A 27,725-nucleotide genomic window follows, 5' to 3' on the forward strand; every position below is an offset into this window, starting at 1 on the left:
AAGGCTTTTTAAGGCTGTGGTAAAAAGTGACCTCGGCGTGAAGCAATGCCACGCACCAACACTACCACAGGCCACTTTTTACTATGGCTATGTAAAAGGACCTCTACATCTGTTAGTGCACCTTAGTAAAAGGACCCCTATATGAGAAGTAGCGAATTGATAAATGAATTAAAACTTCCTTTAATATTACTGCATTCTTTTGAAATAAATTTTGCAGGGTTATTTCAAGTGAAGTTAAAGTATGTTCATGGAAGTGGAAGAAAATATTACACAGGATTCACTTTCAGAAAATATTAGCCAAGGTCTTAAGTGAAAAAAATTAAAACAAATAAAGACAAAGAAATAAAAGCATAGGGGTTTTCATTATGTGGGGGAGTTACGAAAGGGTTAAATGTCAAAAAACATGCATTATTTTACTATAACTCCTGCTAGTTTACAGAATCCCACATTATATATGAATTGCATAGTATTTAAGTGGATGCAAAGGACCTCATTATTATGCAGCTTAAACAAGGATGCTTGTATTAAGCTTTGCAAACTGTGTTATGCATGGAAAATAATGTCACCTTTGAAATGACATACTTTTTCATTTTGGGGAACATCAAGCTGCTAACATACATCTTGATTCTCCTGGAAGCCAACTTATATGGGACAGTATGTAAAATAACATTCCTCCCCTCCCCAAAGACACCCCAAACATTAGCAAGGACCCACATCCCACATCAGTTCTCCCTGGGCATACCTCCTCAATCTCTGGTGTTTAGCAGTGGGGGCAGTCACTCCTGTCCACTAGGATGCTGATTTCAAAATGTATTTATTTAAAACATTTATAACCTGCATAATCTGTACAGTTCTTGGCTGTTTACAATAAGTACATTCATGATGATGAAATGACAAATCATAATAAAAACATAACCATCACATACATACTACACCAAGGACTCCACACACAGCAAACTAACACCAACTACATATTATTCACTAGTTTCACAGTACTATAGCTAATGGTCAATCTTCCTTATAAATAAAAATAATATAAAGAACATTCATGAACAATAGGACTGAAACACCATGCTTCACAAATGTTCCACTGAGAGACAGTCAACTCCCTCTTACAAATCAGCAGTAAGCCCAATGTGGGCTTACCTCACACTATCCCAGAACTACTGCTGGCCCAACATGGTTGCAGGCGGTAGTTCTGGCTTCAGTGCACATCATTCCCGGAGCACCAGAAAACATTTTTTTTGTAGTGTGGTGCTAACCTGGTGCTGCCCAGTTACCACCAGTTTACCATGGGAGCTCTTACTGATACTTCAATGGGTGGCAGTAAGTGCTCCCCACCGGCTCGAGCGCATGACATCTCCAGAGCACCGGAAAAAGGTTTTCTTGTAGTGTAGCGCTAACCTGACAGTAATCGGGCATCACCGTGTGCTGCCCAGTTACTACTAGGTTACCACGGGAGCCCTTATTCCCACCTCAATGGGTGGCAGTAAGTGCTCCCCACCGCATGGCCATGTGAAAGAGTTGTCTTATCGTATGGCCATTTTTTAAAGAGCTTTTTACCAGCTGCAGTAAAAAGGGCCCCGGTGCACGGGAAAAACAGCCCTCACCACTACCGCAAGACCCTTTATCCCACATCTTAGTAAAAGGACCCCCAAATTTTTTATAATCAAGTAAAATCCTAAGTTGTGAAGGCTCAAATAAAAGATATTTAACATTTTACAACTTGAGAAAGCCAAGGTTTTTGCCAAGAGAAAAGCCTCTGTTAGTCTGGTTGTGAGCCCTTGGGCCCCGGCCGAGGCCTAGTATAGGTGTTAGGCCAAGGCAGAGGGTGGGCCGAGCAGGCACTACACACTACCCCAGCTACCAAGCCCTGTACACACATGCAGCAACCAACTTGCACCTCCAGAAAAGGGAAGATAGGGCAATCAGGCGGGCCTCATGGCCTATTGGGAACCAATTCACTCAGAATTCAAGCATGCGGGCCTCACAGCCTAACTGGAACTGACTCATACTTAGATAGAGAAGAAAGAGACTAAACGAGGGGTCCTCCATGGGGACCGGAGCACCAGCAACACCCTTGGTGCTGGTAATCAAGGATAAAGGGAAGCATACACAGAAACATGTCAAGCCGTAGCCCACCACACACAAAGAAGGTGAGGGATCGGAATATAAGATACTGTAGGCAGAGACCCTCAGCAAACAGGGAAGGGAAAAGTCCGCAAAATGGAGTGCAGAGCCTAACACACACATCAGCACAGAAAGGGACAGTGCTCTGTAATACAGGAGGTAGTACAGCAAAGAAAGGACTGAAACAGTCACAAAGGGAAGACTGCAGTAAACAGACAAGTGCCAGAAGCAGAGAAGCTCTGCAGACAAAGGGTTAAACCAAGCTCAGCACACACACAGCAACCAGAGGCAGGGAAGATTGCAGGCAATGGGTTAATCGGGAGTACACTGAAAGAGCAAACAAACAACCCCCAAGCAGAAAACAAACAGGGCACAAATGGAACTCCAAGGAATGGGAAGCAAAACAAACAAACTGGAACAGAACGAGGTAGGAACTCACCACATAGCACTACAGCCCAAACAGAGAAACCCAGGTGCAGTGAGAGAGGTAATTAGACACACACAGGCAGCAGCTGGCAGACAGAGACAGAACAACAGAAACTGCAATCAAAGGAAAGGAGTAATAACTCCATGCAAACATAGAGCTAATAGCTCAGACAGAGCAAAGGTAAGGCTTCAGCAGAAATGAAGTAACACCAAAACAGGGGTTGTAGGGAAAGGTCAGATTAAGTAGATCACACTGATATCAGCTCAGCCCCTGACAGACCAATCAGGAGCAGTTCCAAGCATTCCCCTGTTTGACTAGCAGAATTCTAACAGAATCATAACAGCCTCCTGGTATATAACCAAAACCTTTCATCATTTTTCTTAAGTAAGGCTACTGAAGTCTAGAAAACTCTTAAGAACATAAGCCTTGCCATACAGGGACAGACCAAAGGTCCATCAGGTCCATCAAGCCTAGTATCCTGTTTCCAACAGTGGCCAATCCAGGTCACAACTACTTGGCAATATACCAAAAGAGTAAAACAGATTTTTATGTTGCTTATCCTAAAAAAAATTGGCAATACTTATGTACTTATATACTTATGTCTACTTTTTTCACTCCACTCAGTATTTTATAGACTTCTATCATATCTCCCCTCAGCCATCTCTTCTCCAAGTTAAGAGCCCTAGCCTCTTCTACCTTTTCTTACAGGGAAGACATCATATCCCCTTTATCATTTTTGTCACCCTTCTTTGTACCTTTTCTAATTCTGATGCAGTGACCAAAATTGCACACAATATTCAATGTATGGTCACAACGTGGAGAGATCCATTATCTTATGCCCCAAGAAAATTCTTGCATATTCTTAGAATGTGCCCTTGGTCTTGTAAGAATACATATGAGCAAGGCAACTCTTGGCTACTCAGACTTTTCAAGAAGTCCAGTAATATCCAAACTATCCTGGGTAATATCAGGTATATATTCTGTAGCCGTGTTCTCTTTTCTCTTCCTGGTGGGAAGGAAAAAGAGTATTTCATAGGAGGTAGCACTAAATCAAGGGAAGTTTAGGAAGGTTCGATTGTTGAATCTATTTTCTAAGGGCCCCCTTTTACCAAGCTGCAACAAAAGTGGGCCGGTGCTGGCGTTGGTATGTGTTTTACATGTGCGATGAGGCCCCCTTTTACCACATCTGGTAAAAGGGAAGTCTCATCTTCCTACAGGAAATTGCTGGGCGGCAAGTAAAGCACTTGCCACACAGCCATTTTGGTGGGGGGTGGAGCCCTTACCACCACCCATTGAGGTGGTGGTAAGGGCTCCTGCATTAACCCAGTGGTAACCAGGCAGTGTGTGGCACTGCCCGATTACCACCTGGTACACTCTGGTGCTACAACAATAAATACATTTTTGTAGCGCCAGAAATGACGGCACACTAGGGGTGGGAAGTACCACCGGGCTGCTGCGGTAGCCCGGCAGTACTTCCTTAACAGTAAAAGGAGCCCTAAATGTTTTATCCACTGGTGGATCACAGTTTAACCAGCATAAGCCCAGTCTGAACTGAAGTAACCTGAGAACTAACTTGTTCTCAAATTTCTACTCCCCCCCTCCTTCCCCACCGATCCCTTACTTGGCAGCCTGACCTTTAGCAATATTACCCTGATACTACCACTAGAGGCCTGTGACTATCATTTGTCAAGTGGCTGCCCTCTGGTTCTGCTTGATTTGGTGAGGAAAATGGCCATAGTACCCTTTTTCACACTGGGGTGGGACATCTGGATAAAATTAGGGATGTGCAGATAAAAATATTGAATTTGTTTAGTTTCCAATACAGTAGATCCTCCTGGAAAGCAACTGTCTTCATAATCCAAAGTTCACAATTTTACCCCTCCTGTTCAATAAGCCACACTAGTGACTGCTGCGCAGCAATGCCAACACAACCCATTCAAAGTGAATGGGCTGTGTAGGCATTTGCACACTGGCAGCTGCTAGCGCAACTTAGTAAACTCGGGTTAATAAGTAGATTGTTGATGTTAGGATCACATTGCTTTATACTATGTATGGTGAGATTTGTCCCGCACGGTTGATAAATAAAGGATCATTTCAAGTGCCAAGATTTTAAAGAAAAATAGAGGTGGTCTAAAGTTTAGTTGATAATTTAAAAAAATTTATTAAACTATGAGCTTTTGAAAATAGCATGCCACCTTGGTTCTTAATATAAATAAGACTGCTTATTGGTATGCAGTAATGAATATGAGCTACAGATTCGTGTCTGTTTATTAATTCATCCATTGATATTTTTTAATTAAGATTTATTTACTGTGAGGTCATTTTACTAAGCAGCGTTAAAAAGTGGCCTGTGGTAGTATAGGTGTGTGTATTTGTTGTGTGCCAGGCCAATTTTTACCACGTCTGCAAAAAACGGCTTTTTTTAACGGGACAGGAAAACGGCATGTGGTAAAACTGAAACCAAGTGCGCACCTAAAACCAGCCTGAGCCCTTAATGCCACCCATTGATTTAGCAGTAAGGGCTCACTCGCTACATGCACGGTGCATGCCAACTGCTGATTACCACCGGAAACGCCACACATGGGAGGAAACAAATAAATAAATCATCCAGGCATTATGGGCACACACCGAATCTGAAATTACTGCAAGAGGGGCATGGTAGCCTGGCGGTAGTCTCATTTTGTCATGCGCTGCACGCGCGTAGAGCCTAACGTACCTTTGTAAAAGGGCCCCTGAATTTCTTTTTTAAAGAAATTCACCAAAAGCTGTGTACAGCAGGAAAAAGCCAGACATAAGCAATAGGCATTTGCAGCTGTAAAAAGTACAAAAATCAGTATACATTATGGAATGGGGTATGCTACTTACTATATCAACACAATCTACATTAAAACATCTTAATAGGCAGTATTGGGTATAAGCAGAAATGGAACATATAGATAGATAAGATAGAGTAATGGGTGTTAGAGAGAAATAACTGTGACTAACATAAGGAAAAATTGCATATGACATCAGAAAAGGTGCAGGAAAATGATCTCAGCTAGAGTAGGAGTGGATATTAACAGGCAATCAGAACAGCACAATAATCAAGCAGTACAAATGTTATACTGCTCAGTAACCAAGTCATACATACCAAATGCAGCACAATTAAAGCTAGCAGGTAGGGAAAGCACACTAAAATCCACTCAAGCCCTAGGGGAATTGAATTTCCAATCAACAGATTAATAACTTTTATGAGATGGATCTGTTAATATCTTGCTCTCTGGGAGCAATGAATCTTGCATTAGTCGTTTATACTCCCAAGAGAAGTTTCTAAACGTGTTTTAGGTGTTATTAACTTTGAATGAAAAATATAGCTCAGAAAGGAGTTTTAACGCAAGGTGCCTTATTCATTTTGCATAACAATGAGCTGCTTTGCGTGCATTTGCATGCTTTGCAACTCATTATTAACATATATTACAGTAAAATTAAATGTATTATTGGAAAATAACATGTTATTGCTAATTGACAATAATCCCTATTTTGCATAGGGGCTGAATGTGGAAAACGGGATGTCTAATATTTGACAAAAGGCTGTGCTGAGTACAGAGCCTTATGTAAAATTAATATAAGGATATTGACAAATACACAAGTTGACACTTCAGCGGGAACATTGATTTTTTTTATTATAAGTGGTCAGATCATTCTTCATGATACACATCAGCTTCTCTATCAGCAAAGAGGAAGTATCTTTCCAGAATGTGGCAACAGAAAACCTTGCAGAATTAATTAGCTGTGTAAGAATCTTGCACTGGTGTCTCCTGATGCCATCATCTTTGTAACATCCTAACATACACAATTGAGTAGTGAAAAGCACTTATGATTTGTAATCCTGCTGTCCCCTGTTCCACCACGTGCAAAAGCTTTTGGATCAACTGACAAATTTGTGAAGGTATGTCCTCTCCTTCCTGTCTACAGAGTAAAGATAAGAAAGAGGAAAACCATGCAAAATACAGAAGGAATCTATGTGTTCTGTGAATCAGCTTAATCATCAGTTCCACCATACAGCTACAGAGGAAGATTTTCTTGACTGCCTTCAATACGTATATCTAAATTCAAATCTCTATTCCACTGCCCTGTCATAGGGGTGGAGAGGGGGCACTGCCTTAACTAGGTACTAGGTAAAAATTTTATGTAAAGCTAATATAAATCTTCCACTCAGCACTTCCTACATAAAAGCTGCTACTCAGCACTTCCTACATAAAAGCTGTTCAAAATTAGTAAATGGTAGTAGTATACAGTGGGAAGCACCAGGCAGAAGAGCAAATAGTCCAAATAAAATAGCTCTTTATTGTAGAAACTTACAAACAGGACCTGACATGAATCATATTTTGGCATAACTGCCTTCATGAGGAGTCCATAGAACACTATACAATGCTCTAATCATGTTTGAAAATCAGCTGTATGAAAGAGCAAAACCTTTTTGCCCTCTCGACCTAAGGGACCTGTCTTCATAACGATATGGTTTCCAGTTTCCTTAACCTAAGGGATCCATCTTCACAACGATATGGCCTCTGGTTGTAAAGATGGGCCCCTTAGGTCAAGAGGGCAAGACTGTGACCTGTGACTTGTGGGATTCCTTTTGGATTTCTCTAACCTGAGTCCTAGCCATTGTCGCCCCAAAAATTGTATACCTGTCCTGCAACCCCTGCTATGCTTCTAGGTCTTCAAAAAGCCTCCTTGTATATCAATTGTCCAAAACATCTTAATTTAACCAGACAAGTATTAAAGCATAGGCGAAGTAGGTGTGTGTCTAGGTCCCAAATATTTAGGAGGGACCCTCTCAGATGTTCTAATTAAATATATCACAAGGCATACAAGTGGGATTTGCTCCTGCCCTGATGACCCTCTGGACCACAGGGAGCTTAAGGTTGGCCTGGGAGGGTGGCCTATTTGGATGTGGAGTGGGTCAGTTGCAGGTTCATAGGGGGATCAAAATCAGGGAAAGGTCTGGTAATGATGATTGGATAATGTGGTAATCGGAATTGGGGGGAGTTGGTAATGGTGACAGGAAAATGAGGTGATTAGAATCAGGTGGGGGTCTACTAATGATGACAGGGTCATGGGGGGATCTGAATTGGTGGGGTGGGGGGTGAATAACCAATCCATTTATTCAGGTCCCGGCTGATATTTAGCCAGGGCATGCATAACTGTCTTATGGGGTTCCTGGCTGAATATCAGCCAGGACCCATATAAATTTTGATGTCAAAGTCTAGGTTAGTTAGCCCTGAATATTAAATGACAGTGCCTGGACATGGTCCACCATTAAATATCAGGGTATAATTCTGCCCATGGTGGTCAGCATTAAAAAAATGTGGATCTACAGGAGGAAGTAAGATGGTGTCTTGATGGGAGGACACGGCAATGAGAGCGCTGAAGTTTTCCTCAGACATGGGGAAAAAGCCTAAGGGAAGGCCAGGGATTTCTCCTCTGAATCTCAGGTAGCTCTCCACTACCGACAATCCACCATACCAGATCTCCTTACTGCATGGTCCGGTTTGCCGCAGATGAGTTCTGCTGAGATGCTAGAAGCAACATCTCTTGGAATGCTCGAAACTACTCTGAGCCCTAAATCACAGGTCATTCCTCCTTCACCTGGGATGGCATTGAGCGGGGAACAGTGGTCGTAATTACCACAGGATGGTGCACCGACCACTGAGGGAAGCTCCATGCCTATTGTTGAAGCGCCATTGGAAGAACTTTCAGCTGGAGAGAAGGCCTCTGAGACACTAGGGTCATCTACAGTATAATGGAAGGTTCATCTCATTCTGTCCAGGTATTGGAAGTTCAGAAGCCCAAAGTCGTAATACCTCCAGTGGAGAAATCAGAGATGGTAACTTTAGGATCGCTATGGGATGCGATAGTGGCAATGTATAACTCTATTGCTACGTTGACTGCGGTAGTTTTGTCTAATCAAGATATTTCTAATATTACAGAGAATTTGAAAAGTGTTCAAATGAAACTAGATAAACTCAAGGGTCAGACTACTGACATACAGATAGTTCAATCAGTTAGTATAAAAATAAAATGCTCTCTGACAGACAGACGTCTGGAAACTTTGGCTAATTCCTTTCAATACCTTAATTTACGGTTTTTAAACTTTCCAAAACACCCTATATTATCGCCTGGGGATATTCTTAAAAATATATATGGAAGAAGTACTGCACATTCCTAAAGAAGCATTGAGGGGCATAATCAAACATCGCCGGCGAAATAGTTCGCTGGCGATCTATTTTGGTGGCGGCGCAACAGCTGGCCGGAACCGTATTATCGAAAGAGATGGCCGGCCATCTTTTTTTTTTGATAATACGGTTTAACCCGGCCAAATGCCAGAGTTCACCGGGTTTGAGATCGCCGGTTTTGTTTTTCAGCGATAATGGGAAAAAAATGACGGCCATCTCAAACCCGGCAAAATCCAAGGCATTTGGTCGTGGGAGGAGCCAGCATTTGTAGTGCACTGGTCCCCCTGACATGCCAGGACACCAACCGGGCACCCTAGGGGGCACTTCTAAAAAGTTTTAAAAAATACAAAAAAGGCTCCCAGGTGCATAGCTCCCTTCCCTTGGGTGCTGAGCCCCCCCAAATCCCCCCCAAACCCACTCCCCACAACTCTACACCATTACCATAGCCTGCACTGCACCCATTAAAAACTGCTCTAGGGACTTGCATACTGCTGTCAGGGAGCTGAGTATGACATTTGAGGCTGGCATACAGGCTGGTAAAAAAAGGTTTTTATTTTTATTTGTTTAGTGTGGGAGGGGGTTGGTGACAACTGGGGGAGTATGTGGAGCTCATCCCCCATTCCCTCCGGTGGTCAGTTGGTCAGTTGGGGCACCTTTTTGAGGCTTGATCGTGAAAATAAAAGGACCAAGTAAACCCGGCGAAATACTGCTTAACGCCGATTTTTTTTCCATTATCAGCGAAAGCCGGCAATCTGGTAGCCACGCCCATGCCCGCCCATGTCCCGCCTTCGCTACACCGCCGACACGCCCCCTTGAACTTTCGGCGACGGGAAAGCGGCGATGCTGTCAAAAAGGCCGCTTTCAATTATACTGATTTTGCCGCTTCTGAGAGATTGTCGGCCATCTCCCGATTTATGTCGGGAAATGGCCGTCGATCACTTTAGAAAATAAGCCCGATTGCCTCCTTTTGTAAAAGCTTGCTTTATTTCTTCTAAAACTTTACCTCAGGCAAAAAAGGACTCTTCTCCAGTTGCTACTAATCTAACTCAAGATAATTTGGATTTAACAGAATATTTGGAAAGTTCTGAAACTAGTCAGTTGTGCTACCCCCATTGTTACATTTGTATTTTCTCAAGATCATGATCATGTTTTGAGATTATTCTAAGAATTATATCAGACAGAAGGTCTAAGTTTTCCCAAATTTTACTAAGGGCCTCTTTTATTAAACCACTACAATTATTCACGGCACAGAAAATGAGAGGAAGTCTATTCAATTCTTATGGGCTTCCTCTCATTTTCCATGTGGGAATTACTAGCACAGCTTTGTAAATGAAACCCTAAGTCTACTCAAGAGAGAAGGAAGAAGTTTTTGGTATATAGACAACAGGTCCAGTCCTTAGGGAGCTCTTTTCAACTCCACTAGCCATATAAATGTGTGGTTTTCCTATCATGTACTAGATATGTTTTATTTGGCCCAGACCATTTGTGCTTTTTGGTAGAAGATAAAGAACTGGAAATCAATTAACTGTTTAACTCTTATATATATGTACATTTCTCCTTTGGAGGTTTATAACTGCTACTTGGATCGGTGGAATTCACATTCCTTTTATTCTTTCTTTAATTAATCCCTGTTGCTTTAAGGGTGGTTTTCCTTCTTGCTTCCTCCATACTTGTAAACTAAGTAACACATACTTTGGTGGTTTATAATTATTTTCTTTTTTTGTTTTGTTTCTACTTTTGTGATTTGCTTTCAACTATATTTGCTTGTATATATTGATAAATGCAAAAAAAAAAGCAGCTGACCAGAAAAATAAACAGATTCTATATAGCATGACTTTAAGTTGTGCGTACAAATCCAATCGTATTCTGAATTTACGCATGCAACTTAGTTAACAAGCCAATCAGTGCCAATAATTGCCAATAAGCAAGCAATTATTGACACTAATTAGAATTTACATGCACAGCTGTCTAAGTGTATTCTATAATGTGATGCACATAAATTCTAAGTCGCATAGTTGAAAAGGGGGCATGGCCATGGGCATGGAATTGATGGGTTGTGGGCATTTCTAAAATCTATGCACATTGTTATAGAATACACCCAGTCAGCATCTAATTTAGGAATTGGCAATTACACCAAGTTTTACTTGATGTAACAGCCCATGACTAAATTTAGTCACATGGTCGGGCACTCAATGTATTCTATAAATCATGTGGAAATTTAGGTGTATTCTATAAAGTAAACCTAAATTTAGGCATACTTTATAGAATACGCCTAAGCATATTTTGTTTTGGCAATGATTTTTTAGGTGTGATAATAGAGTCTAGTCCTATATGCTTAAACAAGGGTGAGATTTGCAGCACAGCAAATATGAACAAAAAGATACAGGTTCAGTGGTGAAATTCACCTTCTCAGCATATATATCCAAAAGACAAACGTAAGTAGAAGTGCTACAATTTATATAGAAAGAGTGTAATTTTATAACAGGATGCCTATATGAGAAAGCCCAAAAGGCACTTATTTTAAGCCTATTTTATGAAGACATATGAAGGGAGGGGGGTTATCAACATGAGCTATCATTAAGATGTGTTGTTTTATGTAGCCTCAAAAATCCACTATTGCCCACACACAAATTTACACTTGCTCTGAAAAAAAGTATAACCATATGATTGTATTAATGCATTTTATAAAATGTGCAGTTACATGGCAACTCTGTGCTCCACCATATCAGCACCCCTAGGAATGCCTAAGCAGCGATCATGTAAAAGTGAAGAGTTGGATGCCAGCATTTGTACCAGACTTCAGCTGCTGTAAGTACAGGTGCCCAAATTGGGGGTTGGAAATGGGCGCTAAACGCTATTCTATAGAGATCGCTCAGTCGTTAGAGAATACCAATCCCTGCTGATTTTTTCTAGCGGCAACATTTGGGTATCTTTAACTGATCCAGTCCCAAATGTATAAGTTATACATTTAAATTACAGTGTATCACTGAATATTGACCTCAAAGTAACTACCTTATGCTTACAAAGACCTATCTGGCTGATATTCATCCCACAGGAAGCAAGATGGCTAAATGCTGTGATTGGCGCTGAACCCGGGTCGTTTCCAGTAACTGACATTAAATATCCAGGGTTTTTTTTTGATGGCTTAAACTTATCCAGTCAAGTTAATATTCAGTGCTGGCTGGTTAAGTTTATAGTGGGCAAAGATAGGATTGCTATTTAGGTGGAATGATTTGGCTGCTAAACTTAACTGGTGAAGCGCTGAATATTTGTGGCTAGATGCTATGTACTATGCGCTAATACTCAGTGGAGATAACCAACTATCTTATGCTGAATATTTGCACTTAGCCAGCTAAGTGCTATTTAACTGGCTGGTTAAAAAACACTGAATATTGGTCAGTATGTATCTAGCACTGTCCTTTAGATACAAAATGTGAGAAACATAGAATCGCCTGTGAAGGGCAATTCTATAACCTAGGCACTCATTTCAACAGGAACGTTAATATATGTAGAAGTTTAGAATGCTAGCATTTGCAAGTGTATGTGCACAGTTAAGTGCAAAAATGCTAGTATGGTGCCTAAGTTCTTTTCTGCAAATACCTGTTAAACTACACAGGGGTCCTTTTACTAAAGCGTGCCAAAAAATGGCTTGTGCTAGTGTAGGTGCCTGTTTTGGATGTGCACAGGCCCAGTAGGCCTGCAAAAATGGCCTTTTTTTTAAAGCCGAATATGGATGTGTGGCAAATAAAAATTGGCAAGCATCCATTTTGGGTCTGAGACCTTACCACCACCCATTGACTTAGTGGTAAGGTCTCACGTGTTAACCGGGCTGTCATTGTCAGTGCACGTACACTGCAGCTTACCATCTGGTTAGTGCCGTGCACCAAAAAATAAAAAATATTTTCTGGTGCCCGTATCGGATGCGCGTAAAAATCAAAATTACCGCCCAGGGTACACGGTAGCCGGGCGGTAGTTCTAATTTAACACACGTTGTACACGTGTAGGTACCTACGCATTATAGTGTATATTTGCAAGGGGGACATAAATAGGGTCAGATTATAAATAGGATATAGGCGGGGATCCCACTTACACGTGTACTGTAAGTTACACGCATCCCTGCTGCATTTGGGCATGGACACTTAAAGCAGTTCTATGGCTAGAGTGTGATTGCCTAAATGTGCAGAATGTTGATAGCCAGTCATGCTAGTATTCTATAACAGAACCTAGGTGCCTAGGTTCTGTTATAGAACAGGCTCCTAACATGTACCCTCAATGCAACAAATTGGAGATACTCTGTTATAGAATTGCTGCCTAAGCATCTTCCCCCTAATCTTCAAAAGCATTTAATCGGCCAGGATCGGCACCTGGCCAGTTAAATGTCCCATAATCAGATATCCACAAATTTTCAGCAGGACATTGCTGGCCATGACCCACTGAAAATTTGCAGTTAGTGGCTAGCAGATTGCCAGTTATATCATGCAATATAACCGTCTATCCACCGATTTTCAGTGCATCTCTAGCTAAATTTGGCAGCCATATTTGGTCGCATAAAAACCAGACCTATCTTTGGCCGGTTCAAACTTATCCAGCCAGCGGTCAGAATCAGCTTGGCCAGTTAAGTTTGAACTGGCCAAAAAGAAACTAGATATTTAATGCTGGTCACCGGAAACAGCCCAACATTGAATATCCAGGCTCAGCACCAGCCAAAGGAGTTAGCCAGGCTAATTCACACAGTCTGCATATTGGGCCCCTTGAAATTGGGATGAACATTTTCTGACCACTGTTGTGCACTTAGAAAGCCATAATTATGGTTATACAATTAAAGACCAAATGTAGTTGAACACTAAGAAGGCCTTCTCAGAGAAGTATTCGTATCAGGAAATGGATCCAAGTCATGTTGACGCATTGGGGATTTGGAGAACAGTAAGGAGTGTGTGTTGGCCAAATTTAGCCTTCATCCTTGAAACATGCCAGGCCCTAGCCTCTATTTCTCTAAATAACCGATTTATCTAATCATCTAAGGTCATGTCATTCAATAAAGGAAGACTGAGAATGAAATAATTGAAGAATTGTAGACCATTGTTAGGTATTAAATGATTTTTTATCAGATCTGAATTATTTTGTACTACTGTGACTTTTATATTCAGCGTTATGACATTGCACAAATATTAAAAAGTCAGTTAAAAATTTTAAATTTTAAATTGTTCAGCATGATTGCATACATGGTAAAATGTAGCAGAAAGATGAAATGAAAAAGCACTATACCTGTATTCATCCTGAGTAAACCGTGGAATTATTGATGGTTGCAACACTGTTATTATTACAGTAGTGGTATTATATTTCACAGGATCGCCATCATCATAAGCAATAACCAACAACTAAAAATAAACAAAGGTCACTAAATTAACCTGAGAAGAAAGATTAATATGACAGTTTCTCCAAAGAAATTTCCAATTAAGATAGAACAATCAGCTAAACCATACCATGTAGGACCCTTGGCATATTACTGACATACAGAGGAATATTTATATCAGAAAAGATCACATCAGTGAATTTATTTCGTACAACATTTTTTTCCGTACAACATACAGACCTTCTTATTTGGAAAGATTATCTAGGCCACAAGATTTGAATCAATTTCTATGTGTGTGATATACTCCTCAAAAATAATACAGTTTGTTCTGTGTATGCATTTTTGGGTGAATTCTATAAATCACACCTAAAAAATCAATGCAAAAAAAAAAAAGTTTAAGCGCTATTCTGTAAGCCACACCTACAGTTAGGCATGCTTAAGCACAGGGGTCATACATAAATTTTGGTACATCCATTTGCACCAATGAAAAAATGGTGCAAATGCCCCCACCTAAATTTAAGCATGGAACCTCCTTATTCTATACTTGAATGCAAAGCTCAAATCCACACCCACACTCTACCCCGAAATGCCCATGACATTCCCATTTCCACACCCTCTTTTGTGTGACATGCGTAAAATTTAGACATTGATCACACACCTAAATTATGCACTTAGGGGGTCTTTTACTGAAGCTTAACTTGAGTTATCTGAACAAAACCCATTTTATTCATATGGGCCCTGCTGCAGATAACTCAAGCTAAGCTTTAATAAAAGACCCCCTTACATATTAGGGCTAGGTTTACTAAGCGGCGCTATGGGCGTGTTAGCGTTTTTAAAATGCATAAATGGTTTACGTAACACACCTTAGTAAACATACCCCTAATTGATTTCAATTAGCACCAATAATTGCTTATTAAAAAGCCAATTATTGGCACTAATTGGCTTGTTATTCAATTAAACTACATGCACAAATTGGGCATGTACCCAAATTTGTCTGTGTGTGCGCAATTTTTGGTGACTTTTATAGAATTAGGTGTTTGTGCGCAAGTCTATAATGAAGCTTTGAGGCTCATTTTCAAAGCACTTAGACTTACAAAGTTCCATAGGTTACTATGGAGCTCATTTTCAAAACAGAAAAACATCCAAAAACTGGCATAAATCTGCATTTGGACACTTTTCTTACAAAAAGATCCAAATTAGTATTTTCAAAACCAATGTTTAGACTTTTTCTATGAAGTCCATCAGAAGTGCATTCAAATCACAAGGGTGCATGGCAGGGGCATGTTAAAGGCGGAATCCTGTTGTTCCTAACACTTGGACATTGTTCAGCCATAATGGAACAAAACAAAACCATTCTGTTTTGTTTTTTAGCTACACCTGTTTTTATAATGGATAAGGCACAAAAAGGTGCCCTAAATGACCAGATGACCACTGGAGGGGATCAGTGATGGTGTCTCCTTACTCCCCCATTGGTCACTAACCCCCTCTCACCCCCCAAAAATGTGATTTAAAACATGACTTGCCAGTCTCTATGCCAGCCTCAGTTGTTATACTCAGATCCATTAGAACTGCATACAGGTCCTTGGTGTAGTCTAGTTGTGGGTGCAGTACACTGCAAACAGGTGGACCCAGGCCCATACTTCCCCCTACATGTTACACTTGTGGAGGAAACTGTGAGCCCTCCAAAACTCACCAGAAACCCACTGTACCCAGATATAGGTGCCCCCTTCACCCGTAAGGGCTATGTTAGTGGTGTACATTTGGGGGTAGTGGGTTTTGGGGGGGGCTCAGCAGACAAGATATGTACCTGGGAGAATTTTATGAAGTCCACTGCAGTGCCCCCTATGGTGCCCTATTTCCTGGGATGTCTGGAGGACCAGTCTACTAAAAATGCTGGCTCCTCCTACATCCTAATGGCTTGATTTTGTGCGTTTTGCACATTGACTTTTTGTTTTTTTTGAAAATGGACCAAAAATACAAAATGTCCAAATCACAAAACCTTGTTCAAAGCATTATTTTCCAAAAAAAAGATAAACATTTTTGTTCTTTAAAATGACTTATCCAAAGTCGTACTTAGACGTCATATCGAAAATGGCCATCTATGTAACTTTGTAAGTCTAAGTTCTTTGAAAATACGCTATAACCTACTAAGAGGAAAATGCACCTCCACTAGTGCTCATTTGGAATGCCTAAGTTTATATCTGCTCTGTTCACACTCTGCCTTTACACATAACCACCAGCAAAGCATGTATTATCAAATGGTGGCAAACACTTTTCTGATAATCCATATTCTATTGGTGGTCATTTACATGTATGCCATTCTATATGTTAAAACTACGTGTCTCATTATAGAATTACAAACAGTGGATATATTCAAGTAATGCTCACTCAAAAAATGTGAAAAAGATAGAAGAAAAGCCTTTATTGCAAAGGAACCTACTGCTCGATCCCAGCACAAGATAAGTTGATCCCACTTTCAATATTTTGAATGACACTGCATTGTACAAGTAACTGATTAAAGTTTGAAGTATGGGTTCACAGGAGATGGAAGTTTTTCAGCCAATGATTGTAGTTGATTTACAGTGGCAGCAACATGTTAGCTCCCTTGAAATGCAGGCAGTAAGTTGCTTTGCCAATAAATCTCTGAGGCTTTTCCTCCATCTTTTTCACATTTTTGAGTGAGCATTACTCGAATATATCCACTGTTTTTTGGTTTCTCTTACTCCAACTGACCAGCTAATAAAAGTAGGCATAACTTAAGAGTGACTATCCAGCTTATAATCGAAAGACAAAAACACCTATATTGCGACCTAAATCGGGAGATAGGCGTTTATCTCCCAAAAACGAATAATGCGGTATAATCGAAAGCCGAACTTGGACGTTTTCAACTGCACTCCATCACGGAAGCGTACAAAGTTGACGGGGGCATGTCGGAGGCATGGTGAATGCGGGACTGGGCGTGGTTATCACCCAAACAGAGATGGGCGCCTTTCGCCGATAATGGAAAAAAAGTATGCGTTTGTAGCTAGAATTTAGGGCACTTTTCCTGGACCCTGTTTTTTCACGAATAAGGCCCCAAAAAGTGCCCTAAATGACCAGATTACCACCAGAGGGAATCGGGGATGACCTCCCCTGACTCCCCCAGTGGTCACTATCCCCCTCCCACCACAAAAAAATGATGTTTCACAACTTTTTATTTTCACCCTCAAATGTCATACCCACCTCCCTGGCAGCAGTATGCAGGTCCCTGGAGCAGTTGTTAGGGGGTGCAGTGGACTTCAGGCAGGTGGACCCAGGCCCATCCCCCCCACCTGTTACAATTGTGCTGCTTAATGCTTAGTCATCCAACCCCCCCAAACCCACTGTATCCACATGTAGGTGCCCCCCTTCACCCCTTAGGGCTATAGTAATGGTGTAGACTTGTGGGTAGTGGGTTTTGAGGGGGATTTGGGGGGCTCAACACACAAGGGAAGGGTGCTATGCACCTGGGAGCTCTTTTACCTTTTTTTTGTTTTTGTAAAAGTGCCCCCTAGGGTGCCCAGTTGGTGTCCTGGCATGTGAGGGGGACCATTGCACTACAAATCCTGGCCCCTCCCATGAACAAATGCCTTGGATTTATTTGTTTTTGAGCTGGGCGCTTTCATTTTCCATTATCACTGAAAAACAAAAACGCCCAGCTCACAAATTGTCGAATAAAACATGGACATCTATTTTTTTTCGAAAATACGGTTCGGTCCGCCCCTTCACGGACCCGTTCTCGGAGATAAACGCCCATGGAGATAGACGTTTTCGTTCAATTATGCCCCTCCACGTAGAGTGGGAGTGGCATAGCTAAGGTTTGAAATCAAATGCTACCTGTAACACATGAGTAAAACAATGGTGCATGGCACAACACTGTGCAGCCTGGTTAGAATAATTGAGGGGTCCTTTTACTAAGGTACGCTGAAAAATGGCCTGCGGTAGTGTAGATGCGTGTTTTGGGCACACGTAGAATTGTACATGCGCCCAAAACACGCATCTGTTTTGAAAATGAGCTTCACAGTAACCTATGGAACTTTGTAAGTCTAAGTGCTTTGAAAATGAGCCTCAAAACATCATTATAGAATTACCCACAAACCCCCTAATTCTACCAAAGTCACCAAAACTTGCGCACACACAAACAAATTTGGGTGCATGTCCAATTTGTGCATGTAGTTTAATTGACTACTACTACTACTTATCATTTCTAAAGCGCTACTAGACGTACGCAGCGCTGTACACTTGAACATGAAGAGACAGTCCCTGCTCAACAGAGCTTACAATCTAATTAGGACAGATAAACAGGACAAACAAGAGATAAGGGAATATTAAAGTGAAGATGATAAAATAAGGGTTCTGAACAAGTGAATAAGAGTTAGGAGTTAAAAGCAGCATCAAAAAGGTGGGCTTTTAGCTTAGATTTGAAGATGGCCAGAGATGGAGGTTGACGTACTGGTTCAGGAAGTCTATTCCAGGCATATGGTGCAGCAAGATAAAAGGAACGGAGTCTGGAGTTAGCAGTGGAGGAGAAGAGTGCCAGTAAGAGAGATTTACCCAGTGAACAGAGTTTCCGAGGAGGAATGTAGGGAGAGATGAGAGTGGAGAGGTACTGAGGAGCTGCATAGTGAATGCACTTATAGGTCAATAAGAGGAGTTTGAACTGTATGCGGAAATGGATAGGAAGCGAGTGAAGTGACTTGAGGAGAGGGCTAATATGAGCATAATGACACTGGCGGAATATCAGTCATGCAGCAAGCCAATTAGTGCCAATAATTGTGCTAAAAAATACATAAGTACATCAGTATGGCAATACTCGTGTACTTATGTATTTTTTAGTGCAACTATAATAAATGCCTTTTTTTCCCCTGAAAATGGACGTTTGGCAAAATGAAAATTGCAGGACATCCATTTTTAGTCTTAGACCTTACCTCAAGCCATTGACCTAGCGGTAAGGTCTCACGCGGTAACCGGGTGGTAATGGTCTACATGCGTCAAATGCCACTTGACGCACGTAGCTGCCACATGCCAGAAAATAAAAAATATTTTTCAGACTAGTGTAGAGGACACGCACCAAAATTGAAATTATCACAAGGGCCATGTGGTAACCGAGAGGTAAGTCCAATTTGGCGCGTTTGATGCGCATTGGGCATCCATAGGTGCCTGCACGGCTTAGTAAAAGGGCCCCTGAATATTTGAAAATTTGCCAACATTTTTTAACAACCCTAATAAGAATGATTCAATATTTAATGTCCTGTTGAAGGGCATGTGCTTTAAATGTTTGATTAATCACTGTGGTGTTATATTTTTTCCTAAGTTGACAGTAAGGATCCTTGAGGCAGCAGCTGTAAAACATATCAGTGTCTGAGGATTGAAATGAACTATATTGAAAATCTCACTGAATGGGAACAAATGTAATGAGAGATCTAAGCACCTGTGAAGGAATATTGGCAATCAATTGAATATTGTTGTTCAAAAAAATGTTTATAAGGTTGCATCATAAGAATTAATCCTGATGGATAAGTAACATGAAGAGTGATTCTATACACTATGCACCCCTAGAACATGTAAATGTATTGAATACTAGCCTTTACGTGCATAAGTGTATACATACAAGTGGAAGTGCCAGAAGGGTGCATAGTGTTTTTCTATAATGGCTCATGTAACTTACATAGGGCTCTTTTTACTAAGCTGAGATAAATACTAACACCGGCTTACCGCAACAAAAAAGGCCTTACTACAGGACATGCTCAGGTATCTCACACTAATTTTGTGATTGGCACTCAGATCACGTGCAAGAAACAGATTTTATATTTTAGTGCTGGGGCAGGTTGGGGGTGGAGTATAGGCATGTTCAGCAGTAATTGATTAGTGCAGCTACATTGCTGCACACTATTTATTTATTTATTAGGATTTATTTACCGCCTTTTTGAAGGAATTCACTCAAGGCGGTGTACAGTAAGAATAGAGCAAACATGAGCAGTAGGCAATTAGAGCAGTAAAAATATTCGAATAACAATACAAAGTATGGCATGGTATACTACTTTGAAAAAATTCAAAAGCTGTGCAGAGTATGGAAATTACAAACTATTAATTATAAATCAATACTCTGTACCTCAGTTGCAAATTTAGCACTCATAGCACTTAGTAAAAGGGGCCCTATATGTCTCAGTGTCCTTTCTTTCTTTCTCAGGTGTACGTCTGCACTTAGCTGCAGAAACTTTGATCTTTCTTGAGTCTTCTCTCTTCTCCTTGCTTGGTCGGTGGGGCTCTGTGCTTCATGCCTACTCTGGTGTGGGCTCTAGAGCTGTGACCTACTACTTTAAAGTCAAAAAGAGAGTCTACCTTCCAGGCTTAATCCAATATTCTCTTTCTGTGAGTAAAGGGATACTTGGGAAAGCTAACAACTAAAAAAAAAAAAAATTTGATGTCCTTAACCTAGACACCTGACTTGTCACTTTAGTCCCTAGACTAAGAAGTACACAGGTGTCTTTCAGTTCACTTACTTTCTTACACAAACAACAATCCAAACACACTCACCTATATAAAAACTGTTGAGAGTGAACCTAGGACACAAGGCAGAAAGCCTTCTTACTCCTATGATATTTAAATTTATCTTTGAGTTTTTAGCTGCTAAGACTAGACTCCTGGCCAATATAAAGAGTATGGGGTCAATGCTCAAAATCATTTAGGGGTCCTTTTACAGCTGTGGGGAAAAGCGCCCTGTGGTAGTTGCTGGGGCTGCTTTTCCCGTGTGCCAGGGCCCTTTTAGCTGCAGCAGGTAAAAAGCCCCCCCCCCCCCAAATGGCCATTCTCAAGATAACTCTTACTGTGTAGCCATGTGGTGGGAATCACTTACCACCACCCATTGAGGTGGTGGTTAGGGCTCCAGTGGTAACCCGGTGGTAACTAGGCAGCATGCGGCAATGCCCAATTACCACCAGGTTAGCATCGTGCTAGAAAAACAAATTTACAGCATGCCGGAAACGGTGAACGCTTGAGCTGGAGCTACCGCGGGCAGCTGTGTGGGTCAGTGGTAATTCCGATTTAGCATGCAGTAAACCCGCGTTGGGCTTACTGATGCTTTGAAAAAGGACCCCTCAATGAGGTAGGAGAGGCTTCTAACCAGTTAAATGATGTTCTGATGCCTATCTGGGGATATTCACCAGCACTTATCCGGATAGTGCCACTGAATATCCCCTTTAACTGTGGAAATGGAAACCGGCTATTTTGTGGGCAGTCCAGAGACAGAATTAGCTATTATCTGGTTGAGTGCCGATATTCAGCCATTATCCAGATAAGTTAACCAGACAAATAGGACTGCATAAAAAGCAGTCCTATCTTGTCTATTTTAACTTGTTAAAGGCTGAATATTGGTCCTTACCTGAATGTCTTGGCCAGCTGTACATATCCATACATGTAATGCCAGTGTCCAGACATGGCCTGGCATTGAACATCCAGGCATACAGCTGGTAGTGGTGAAAAAAATCACTGACCACCACCGGATAAATACTTACCCCTATATTGCCAACAATGATATAGAAAATAAAATTGTAGATGGACATCAGGATTTAGACCTACTACCTTGGGCATTGAGGTGTCAGGAAAGTGCTTCTACTGAGCAGTGCTTCACTGAAATGAAGTAAATTATGAATTTACACCAGTAGGCAGTTCTTGTGGATAATATAGGAATAAGGTCTCAGCCTTTCTGTGCCGTCATTTCATCGTATAAATTCTCCTGACATCAGCTTTCATGTTAGCTAAATTTCCCAAGATATTCACCACATGGAAAGTGGTGCACATTTCTGTGGGTTAGTTCATACAGAAAGAATCATTAAACAGTTAATTCTACATAACCATTTCTATATTTTAATATGTAATCATAATTTTTACAATTACATTAGCTCTATCCAGCACCTTTCTTTGACAACAGGAACACTAATACTTTATATGTTTTTACATAATACAGTAAAAGTATCAAACGATAAAACACATTGACCTCTTGTGAAATAATTGTACAAAAGGACCAAACCAATATATTATACATTAATTATGAAATATATAAACATGAAATATGTAGAAAAGCTATGCCCATAATAGAAAACAACCCCCAAAACACAGACATTTGTAACATCTCCTTGCTTCTACCTTCAACAAATTAACACAAACCAGAAGTGATGGCAAAACAAGACCACAGCTTTATTTTATATTTTAGTTTAATAAGCTAAGGGGCCCTTTTACTAAGCCGCATAGGCACCTACATGCACCAAATGCACGCCCAATTGGAGTAACCGTCCAGTTCCTGTGTGGCCCTTGCAGTAATTTCAATTTTGGTCCGCTTCGCACGTCTGAAATTTTTTTTTCCTGGCACGTGACCATTACACGCGCCAAGTGGCATTTCACGCATGTAGGTCATTACCGTCCAGATTCTTAACTGCTAGGTCAATGGCTGCCGGTAAAGTCTCAGACTCAAAATGGACGCGTGGCAATTTTGATTTTGCCGCACGTCCATTTTCAGCAAAAAAGAGACCTTTTTTACAGGCACGCTAAAAAATGGATCGGCACGTACCCAAAACCCACATCTACATTACTGCAAGTTATTTTTCAGCATGCCTTTGTAAAGGACCCCTCAGGGATCCTTTTACAAAAGGGTTGGTGCACAGCAACAGGCTTGCCATGTACCAATCTCGAACTATTGCTGGCCTACTGCAGGAGCCCGGTGGTAGTTCCCACCACCAGTGTGTGCCATTTTTAGTGCTACAAAAATATTTTCTAGTCCTTACCCATTGGTAATCAGGCAGTGCCGCGTGCTGACCGGTTACCACCAGGTTAGGGTGGGAGCCCTTACCACCACCTCAATGTGTGTTGGAAAATGCTCCTCCTCAAAATGGCCAAATGGCAGGTGGTTCACTTACCACACAGTCATTTCTTTTCCTAAAATTTGGCCAGCCTTTTACCTGCTGCTATGGTAATAGGGGGGCTCAGAGCGCATCATAAACATGCGTTGGTGCTAGTGCAGGCCCCTTTTACTGCAGCTTTATTAATGGCCATATGCTAATATTGCTATTAGTGTGTGGCCATTTGTAACAATTACCACTTGAGCACTTACTGCCACTCAGTGGCGTAGCTACGGGTGGACCTGGGTAGGCACAGGCCCACCCATTCTTGCCTCAGGCCCACCCAGTCTAGTGGCCTCCAAAGCACCTCATTGGTGGTGCCTCATGCCTCTCTCTCTCACCCTCATGGCAGCTTCCTGTCTTTCTCTAAATTCCCCACCACCGCCTCATCTACCTTTGAGCTATTGCCGGCAGTGATTCCTGTAATTGACCTGTGACAGCCTTGCAGGCTTCCCTCTATCGCGTCCCGCCCTCAATGACATAATTTCCTGTGTCTTCACTGGTGGGGACGTGGAGAGGGAAGTCAGAAGGGTTGGCACAGGCTGCTTACTGGAATCACTGCTGGTGACGGCTTTTAGGTAGACTGGGAAAGAAGAGAGGAGCAGATGCTGGCAGGGGAAGGAAAGAGAGAAATGGATGCTGGGGGTGGGGAAGAAAGGAATGGATGTCAGCCGGTGGGAAAGAGAGGAATGGATGTCAGGTGGAGGGGGAAAGAGGAGTAGATGCTTAGCAGGGGGGGGGGGGGGGGGAGGAGAAGAAGAATGATGATAGCAGGGTCAAAGGGAAAGTTTAACAAAAAAAAAACTGTATGTATGACAGGGGTGGGGGTGGGAAGGGCCCATCCAGGTTAACTTGGGGCCCACCCAAAATAACAGGTCTGGCTATGCTCCTGCTGCCCCCATTTTGTAAACAGTAAGGGCTCATGCAGTATTCCTGTGCTAACCAGTTAGGACCCAATTTTATAGACGGTGACGAAAAATTGGAAAAAAAATGAACTAAAAGTTAGGCCACATTTATAGAATAGTGCTTAGCACCAGGATCTGCGGTTAACTTTAGCCATGAGGATTTACACTAACTAAATGCTGATGTAAATCCTCACGTCTAAGTTAGGCATGGATCCCCCTTATTCTATAACAGCATGCATAAATTGCACCAATGCCCCAATCCACCCATGACCTTCCATGGCCACATCCTCTTTTTGAATCCAAGCATAAAATTTAATTATGGATCCCAGCACCTAAAATTGTGCACAGAAATGTTAATTGATGCCAATTAGTACTGACAATTGATTATTAGTACCCAATTATCAGCGTTAATTGGCTTGTTTTTCAATCAAGTTGTGCACGTAGATTGGGCATGTGTCCAAATTTATGCAGGCAGTTTTTAGAGTTAGCAGTAATGTAGATGTGCTTACAGGTTAGTGCAGGAATGCCCACTCTCCGTCCATGACACACTCTCTCATTAAAAAGGGAAAGGAGATGGGATTTGTTATACCATTTCTCTGTGGTAACAATCAAAGCAGTTTATATATTATATACAGGTACTTATTTTGTACTTGGGGTAATGAAGGGCTAAGTGACTTGCCAAGAATCATAAGAAGCTGCTGTGGGAATTGTTTGAAAGTAGGTGCAAAGTTGCACTGTCTTTCAGGATGTTTTTCGGGATCTATTTTCCAGTGGAATAAAGGAGGACTTTATTATTTCTGATTGAGTGAACCATAGAAGAATCTGCATCCTATGGACCTTGTATGTAATTCTGATTTCAGCTCTTATAATGGAATCATGTGGAATCAGAGAGAGAGAGAGAGAGAGAGAGAGAGAGAGAGAGAGAGAGAGAGAGAGAGAGAGAGAGGGAGAGAGAGAAGGCACGAACCATCTAAAGTTTAATAGTGAACTTTTAGTTAAATGTGATTTTTTATGTTTCTCTTTGGGTTAAAAAAATGGAAAGTCAGGAAAAAAAAACATACACAGAAATGTTGACAAAAATCATACTAATTTAACATTTTGAAGCATTAACAAAAATACAAACATGTTGTTCCATCAATTTTTGTCTTATTAATGTCTATCTAATTTGACATTCCATTTTTTGGTGACTAGTACCTATACTAAAGAATTGTGCTGTCTACCAACCCAGGATCTCTAAATTATAGTGCATAGAGAGAGAATGATGAACAACAAAGCATATGGAAAGCCTGATCAAAATTCCAGCAGAACAGTGGAAAGATGTCCCAGTAGCATTGATCCAAAAAAGAAATGGAAAGCTGTCAATCTGTTGCTTGTCAGGTAGAATTTTTGTCTTTAATGTGTAGAAAGGATATAGACTCCTGAGTATCCCTTGGTCCCTGGATTAATTCATTGCAGGCATTCTTAACCTTCCTTACACACACAAATAGCTTAACAGTGGTATGCCAAATGGGGTGATTGAAATTAAATGGTTGGGGGGGGGGGGGGGTAGGAGTAAAAAAGAATAGTGGTGGAAAAAAATGAGGTCAGCCTGGGGATGCTAGTGAGTGATGAGAGAGTCAATGAAAGTGAATCTTGAGGGAGAAGGGAAGCAGATAGCAGAAGAATGATGGAGGGAGCAACCCATTTAGAGGGAAATAGAAGTCTACTACTATTACTACTTATCATTTCTAAAGTGCTACTAGACATATGCAGTGCTATAAATATTATCCCCCTAAATCTACATATAGTGCTTAAAATTGCATGTGCAAATTTGTGCATGTGCCCAAATTGAACATGCAATTTAATTAACAAGCTAATTAGCATGGAAACTGGGTGATAATCAATTATTGGAATTTATGCATCCCTATGGTTGCTATTTTATATAGATGTGTACGTAAAATTTTCCACAGAGAACTGCGAAGCGGGCATAACCAAGGGAGTTTCTAGGATTTGTGCACAGTGTTATAAAATTTTTTGGAGGGTGGGAGGTCTGAACCTAATTTAGGTACAGAGATTTACACCAGGGTTCAGTTGTGTAAATCCTCTTTCCCATTTTGGGCACCGATCCTGCCACTAATGGGCAGATAATCGAAAGCCCCAAACTGTACCAAACAGAGCTCAAAAATAGCGCTGGAACAGTGCGGGGCTTTAATATTCCTATGATCAGGATAATATTATGCAAATTTATGCACACTATTATCTCTGATCATACAGTACATTGTGGGAGGATTGTGCCAGAGCGCATCGTCCCGCACTTGTTTGACAGGTCTGGACTGTCAAAAGCCCAGACCTGTCAAACACAGGGGCTGAAGGTCCATGAGACCACCAGACCCCAAACAGCATGGCCCTGGTGGCCTAGTACCCCCACCCTGAGCCAGCGACACAGAGGCTGGAGGTGTAGTGGACCTCCAGTTCCCCCGACCCCCAACATAAGTTCATAGGGTGCTGGAGATCCGATGAGTCTCCAGCCCCCTTAACCCCCATAGCATCCCCTCAAGTAGAGCCCTGGTAGCCCAGTGTGCCACAAATCACCCTCCCCCCACCTAGTAGTCTAGTGGTCCTCTTCCCCACTCCCTACCTTTGTCAGAGGAGGGAGGTTGGCTCCCTCCTCTTCCATCAGAGTTGCCTCGAAAATGGCGACACCCAGCCCCGGTCAGCGAATCCCAGGATGCCATTCTCATCAACTCTGTTGTTTGCTCTTTGCTTTTTGGCTTTGTGAGGAGTGTGGACTCTTGTTTCGTGTCCTCCATTTTACAAAGCTACAGATGTACATGCTGCCAATAAAGTAGTCAGATCACAATTTTAAAGTGGTTTGGCGGTGGGCATAAAGTACATAGGGTTAAGGAGAATGAGTCAATTAGACAGTCCTATAAAGCCCTGGCTGAAACAAGCAGTTCTTTTCAAACCTATAACAGCAAGAATCAGTAAATGGCACTCAAAATTCAGTGCCAAAACCCTCTCCCACTCAAAATTCAGTGCCAAAAGAAACTGGTGCCAAAAAGTATTCTAGAATGTGCATTCTGGGATCTGCAATCTTTATAGACTAGTGCATCGCACCAAGATCCAAGCCCAATTTTGGGCGCCAGGATTTACACCACTTGAAGCCAGGTGTAAATATCAGTATGCAAGTTGGGTACAGATCCACACTATTCTATAACGCTGCACACATTTTAAGGGAACATCTTGACCCACCCATGCCTCTCCCATGGCCATACCCTCTTTGCAAATCCATGTGAAAACACTTAGGGGTCCTTTTACTAAGGCGTGCCGAAAAACGGCCTGCACTGGTGTATGTGCATGTTTTGGATGCGCGTATGTCCATTTATCAGCGCGCCTGGAAAATACCTTTTTTTGTTGCCGAAAATGGATGTGTAGTGTAAGAAGGAAGAGGCTGTCCTACCCTGGTTAGGCCCCTAGAGGGCGTAGTTCCCCTAAAATGTCCAGGGAAAAGGGCTGGGTGAGTGCTGAAGGGAGCCAGAAAGGGGAGGGATAGCTGGAGGTTGCTAGGACCGGGGCGAGTCCTGGAGGATAGCTGGAGGTCGCTAGGACCGGGGCGAGTCCTGGAGGATAGCTGGAGGTCGTTAGGACCGGGGAGAGTCCTGGGGGGATAGAAACAGGTGCAGCAGGTTATGGGCTGGGGCCTGTTTGGCTATTAACTACTTATACTCCTCCTGAGCAGTGTTGCCAGGTGGGCGGTTTTCCCGCACAATTGGGCGGTTTTCCGCGACCCGCCGCGGGAAA

The 27,725-nt window shown here is 41.8% G+C and overlaps 1 protein-coding gene across 1 annotated transcript in view; it reads right to left on the reverse strand.

Annotated features, from left to right (window-relative positions):
* PCDH15 (protocadherin related 15) overlaps positions 1–27,725 on the reverse strand; it is a 1,022,916-nt gene that overhangs the window by 255,919 nt on the left and 739,272 nt on the right. Inside the window, 1 exon segment of the mRNA XM_030204966.1 lies at positions 14,041–14,153. Coding sequence (XP_030060826.1) covers positions 14,041–14,153 — 113 coding nt within the window.

This window comes from Microcaecilia unicolor, chromosome 5, assembly GCF_901765095.1.
Source record: "Microcaecilia unicolor chromosome 5, aMicUni1.1, whole genome shotgun sequence".
Classification (NCBI taxonomy): domain Eukaryota; kingdom Metazoa; phylum Chordata; class Amphibia; order Gymnophiona; family Siphonopidae; genus Microcaecilia; species Microcaecilia unicolor.